At 63.4% G+C, this 514-nt stretch overlaps 1 protein-coding gene across 1 annotated transcript; it reads left to right on the top strand.

The window, feature by feature from the left end:
- Positions 1-41: 41 nt before the first annotated feature.
- Positions 42-514, top strand: J7T54_001402 (uncharacterized protein; the record flags this gene model as incomplete). The annotated part of the gene is made up of 1 exon (XM_051510768.1): positions 42-514. A coding segment is annotated over one exon (473 nt), but the record flags the coding sequence as incomplete, so codon positions are not given.

Genomic DNA, 514 nt, shown 5'->3' on the forward strand with positions numbered 1-514 from the left:
CGGGCGCCCGAGTTCCTGTCGATCACCGTTACTAATAGTAGCACGCGGCGCCGGAGTATGCTGATCTGGGAGAAGATGCTGATGATCCACGTACGGTACCGCAAGAGCGCCGAGCAGACCGGCAAGGACGGGGATAATATCCGGTTCGTGCCGGCCGCGATCGCCGAGCTCGTGCTGACGTTCCTAGCGGTCGTGCAGCCGCTACGGCTCGTGTTCCTACGGCAGGCTCGGCCTAACGCTCTCTTATCGCCGTACCTGTTCTCCAAGATCGACGGCACGGTCTGGCAGGACGAGACGGTCTCCAAGTGCCTCAGCCGTGCCTGCGCGCGCGCCGAGGTGCCCGTGTTCAAGGTCGCATGGTGGCGGCAGGCGGCGGCCTCGATCACCAAGGAAAAGTTCACGGCGCGGGAGCGGGCTAACTTTGATCTCGAGGAGCTCGATACGGTGGAAGAGGCGGCCGAAGAGGACGACCTGCTCGTAGACCTAGCCGAGGGCAGCAATCACTCGTTCCGGA

Source organism: Emericellopsis cladophorae (genome assembly GCF_022114955.1).
Source record: "Emericellopsis cladophorae strain MUM 19.33 chromosome Unknown NODE_302_length_514_cov_391_183066, whole genome shotgun sequence".
In the NCBI taxonomy this organism is placed as follows: domain Eukaryota; kingdom Fungi; phylum Ascomycota; class Sordariomycetes; order Hypocreales; family Bionectriaceae; genus Emericellopsis; species Emericellopsis cladophorae.